The following is a 3,821-nucleotide window of genomic DNA, read 5'->3' as shown; positions in this document are numbered from 1 at the left end:
CAAACACTGCAAGTATGGAAACAATTTTTCTTCAGCCTGCATGAATGCAAATGGTACATACATGGTGGTTTCATGTTGACAACGGGAGGCTCTGCTGCAACACTAGTATTAAAAAGTGTAAATATACGTATCAAAAGACACATACTCAATACACTTAAAATACGTATTTTTTATTGTGGGTTGAGTGTCAAGTCAATTAATTAATTAATTACAAGTCAGCAATGGGCTTATGGGGCCAATATGGATATTTGACCGTGTCCAACTTGGTCTCTGGGAAGGCCTCGTTGAGGTCGTCAATGGTCATCTGGTCGAAGGGGATCATATTGTTCAATTTCTCCAACTGTGAGCAAACAGGGAGGAAAGAAAAAGATAAAGAGAAAACATTAATAATTTCATCAGGTTACTCATGAGATATTTTAGCAGCTATTCACTCTCACCTTTGCCTCATACTGAACAATGCGACCTTTTGAAGCTTCTATGTAGGTTTTGGCATCTTTGTCCTGGCGAAGGGAAATAATAAGAAACTCAATTCCAGTTAGGAGGATCTCTTTTAAATGATGTTTGGTGATGGCATTCGTTATTTGATGTTAACACTTACAGCCTCCACCTCCTGCGTGTTGATGGCACTTGTCTGCGTATCAACAGGCTCAGGGATCTTCAGTGCTTTGAACTATAAACCAGACAAAACAATGACGCAACCAGGAAAATAAACAACTGGATTCAGTCAAAGTTGACTTGTAGATGCTGGCTTGAAGTTCCATTCACCTTCTTCTCAAAGTCATCAACCATCCCTGCTTTTGCCACAGCGCTCTTGTAATAGCTCCAGTCGATGGCAGCGGGAGACTCTGGAAGGGAAGCTAGTCTAGACAGGGAAAATAAGAAAAACATTAAATGAGCATGTGCTGTTTTACTTAGAAAGGCTCCATGCAAACAAAAGTGGAAGCTTTTACAAATTTAGCGAATGAGCTAAAATGACAATCAATGCTGTCAGAATATCAGCAGTTGTCAGAACGCCTTAGGTACTACGGTAGATCTCTTTTCAGATGGTCAAGACCAACTCTGGTTTTATTGCTTGTCTGACATTTTGTCTTTTAACCTTTTGGAGGATGTTACGAGCACAACTTGAGCAAAGCAAGCATTTTACACCGCAATATTTTTGCTCACAGTTATCTTACCGTCACAATCTAGCATCAGACCATGCCTTTTGACTACAACCGCATAACTGATGTCATAAATGCATTGATCTTAATGAAGACCCAATGAGACCCTAGTTCTATTATAGTCTCACTGGGTATTGGTCAACCAACCTAGGCACCATTAGTGTCGTATTAGTGCTAGCATCAATGCTAACAATGTTCAAGGTTGTGTTCCATGCTCACACGAACATTCAAACAATTTATGTGAAGTTTGAATTATGCGCATAAAGTTTGTTTAGCTAATACAGTCATTAACTGTAGGTACTGGCCAATTTCTATCCATCACAACTGATAAGAGTAAATTTAAATTTACAACTATACAATACAAGGCATTATTTATTTATTTGTAATTTGTTTTAAACACTAGCAATCCTTTTGGCTCCTTGTTTGATCAGTTTTGTCAACAGGCGGCAAAAGTTGGAGAGGAACAAAGCATACGTGACAATTAAGTGCAATGGTGATGACATTTAACTGACTTAGCAGAAATTGCATCAGTGCGGGTCTTCAGGGCATTGAACATGCCCTTCTGGTTGGGTGGAACGCGCTCAGCAAATGCCACCCAGTCAATGGCCTTCAGGGCTACACGGCGGCTTGCCATCTTGACAATCTAGAAGACACAATTGTACACATTGAAAATATTGGACATATACAGTGAAGGATGTATAAAAATGTTATGATGTGCAAATGTTGTTCAATAACAAAGATCAGTAAAATATTTCTATATTCACAATTGACTTAACTATTAACCACTGTAAATATTCAAGTAACTTCTTAACAACTTCCATTAACACAGAAAAAGTGCCATTTAATTTCTTCTGCAATCATGACAAATTGCATATCAAATGTAAAATGAGTGTTTCACAAGCAGTCTTTCATCAGAACGTGCTAATAAGCCATATGAGTTTGCCAACACAGATTATGTGGATATCAACTACTCATTTCACTGTTGACATAATTTCCCAAACAACTGGGTTTAGTCGAGGCACTTTTATATTACAAATAAAATTCAATGTCACACTACCAAACATAAATCACACAAGAAGTGGCTGGACGGGTTAATTATGTACATTATGCCGCATAGTGGAAGAACATTTATTTATTCAGTCTGTCACTAAGCCACTTGCGTACATACTGTTGATGAAGACACATTATTTGTAGTACCTCAGAGCAAATAGGGGAAATTGTGTCGTTTTCAGTGGAACACCTGATGAACTCTGTCGACACACTGCTTAGGAGTAATCCATGTATGTTGATCAAAACGCTACATTAGAAGGTGGGCTAATAATAAAGTATTGGGGATATTCCAATTAACTCGTGTCTCGTGTCAGTTTAACCATCAGAATCTCACCAAACACCAAAACGCTTAAAAGTAAAGTAATCGGGGGAACTACCGTATTTTATACCACATTTTTTCCCTCGTCCTTGGCGTGAAATTGAAATTGGCTGCAAAACGACGCTAGCATTGTTAGCCGGCTAGCCAAGGTCAGAGAAGAGCTTTTCGAACGCCAAGGTTTCAGCCAAACATCTATTAACAACAAGTTCACGTTTGCACAGAAAGGACATGCAACAGATACACTTGCACACCGGCTCGTTATTTAAAATAAATTTAGCTCCGTTGCTTCTATGAAATGGACTGCGTTGCGGCGAACTCACCTCGCTTCACCAAATGAGTCTCTGACAGTACTGAGAAGCGGAAGTGATTTTTCTAAATCTTCTTTGAACCAAAAAACTCTGTGATGAACCAGTCATCGCCCTCTTGTGGTCATACGGAACAATTACATTCTTTATTTGTTTCACCCGCGTGTGTGAAGAGCAGTAGTGGACAAAATTGTGCTCAAGGACTGATAGACGAAACTATCATGGATGAAAAGAAAAAAAAGTTATTTATAATAATAAAATAGCAATTCATTCATGTTTTAAATGTAATATTTATAATTAAATTTAATTAGAGTTTTAAAGAACATTACTTAATTAAATATATAGCCTACTAATGTTTATGTTTAATGTTATTTATAATTAATAACTTAACAGTTTAACAACTTGTTTAGTACATGTTAAATGCATATATGTAAAATGATTCATGACCAACTAACTATCTAATGATATTAATCCATAAGCAAATTTCAGGGGGGAAATAGTGTCATTAATTTAATAAATAAGTAGTTTACTGTCAAATAAATGAAAATAAATATTCAGCAGATTGCGTGAATTTTATTATTTATCGTTACTTTTAATGTAGCAAAGAATAGGCCTACATTACATTTGTTTTGTATTTATTTTTTGCAGTAGATTAATCAACCATTTTTAATTAGATAAATAAATTTAAACATTTATTACACTTTTTAATTAAGCAGGTTGGGGGGAGCGTGTAAATTAAAACAATTATTGTAGGACGCTTGATAATAAATACATAAAAAAAATAAGTTTTTTGAATTACACAACAGAGGGCTCTGGGGCCCATTGGCCATACTTTTTTTAAACCATAATTTTCCTAAACGTGGCGTCGTTTTTAACTCCGAGAGCCACAATTAAATAATATCCATGATTGTATAATTTTTTTCGCGATTCTTTGCAAAGATGCAGTTGAAATCATCGCTGTCTGTTTAATTTTATTTTGAACACCAA

At 36.2% G+C, this 3,821-nt stretch overlaps 1 protein-coding gene across 1 annotated transcript; it reads right to left on the bottom strand.

The window, feature by feature from the left end:
- Nucleotides 1-154: 154 nt before the first annotated feature.
- Nucleotides 155-2,937, bottom strand: LOC144054876 (ATP synthase peripheral stalk subunit d, mitochondrial-like). The gene is made up of 6 exons (XM_077570256.1): nucleotides 2,850-2,937; nucleotides 1,673-1,803; nucleotides 766-862; nucleotides 599-670; nucleotides 438-500; nucleotides 155-340 (listed from the first exon to the last, which is right to left on the bottom strand). Exons 2-6 carry the CDS (start codon nucleotides 1,792-1,794, stop codon nucleotides 209-211), a joined length of 486 nt encoding a protein of 161 aa, XP_077426382.1. The 5' UTR covers nucleotides 1,795-1,803; nucleotides 2,850-2,937; the 3' UTR covers nucleotides 155-208.
- Between the last annotated feature and the right edge of the window lie 884 nt (nucleotides 2,938-3,821).

Source organism: Vanacampus margaritifer, chromosome 7 (assembly GCF_051991255.1).
Source record: "Vanacampus margaritifer isolate UIUO_Vmar chromosome 7, RoL_Vmar_1.0, whole genome shotgun sequence".
Taxonomy (NCBI): domain Eukaryota; kingdom Metazoa; phylum Chordata; class Actinopteri; order Syngnathiformes; family Syngnathidae; genus Vanacampus; species Vanacampus margaritifer.
Note: the sequence above shows the minus strand (reverse complement) of the source record. Positions and strands in the feature narration are given on the sequence as shown.

Bases quoted from the DNA above. Each gene is read 5' to 3' on its own strand.
- LOC144054876 (XM_077570256.1), bottom strand. From the start codon at position 1,794: ATGGCAAGCCGCCGTGTAGCCCTGAAGGCCATTGACTGGGTGGCATTT. The intron at 671-765 runs GTGAATGGAACT...TCTGGTTTATAG, and splicing joins TTGATGACTTTGAGAAGAAG to TTCAAAGCACTGAAGATCCC. The intron at 341-437 runs GTGAGAGTGAAT...GTTTGCTCACAG, and splicing joins TTGTTCAGTATGAGGCAAAG to TTGGAGAAATTGAACAATAT.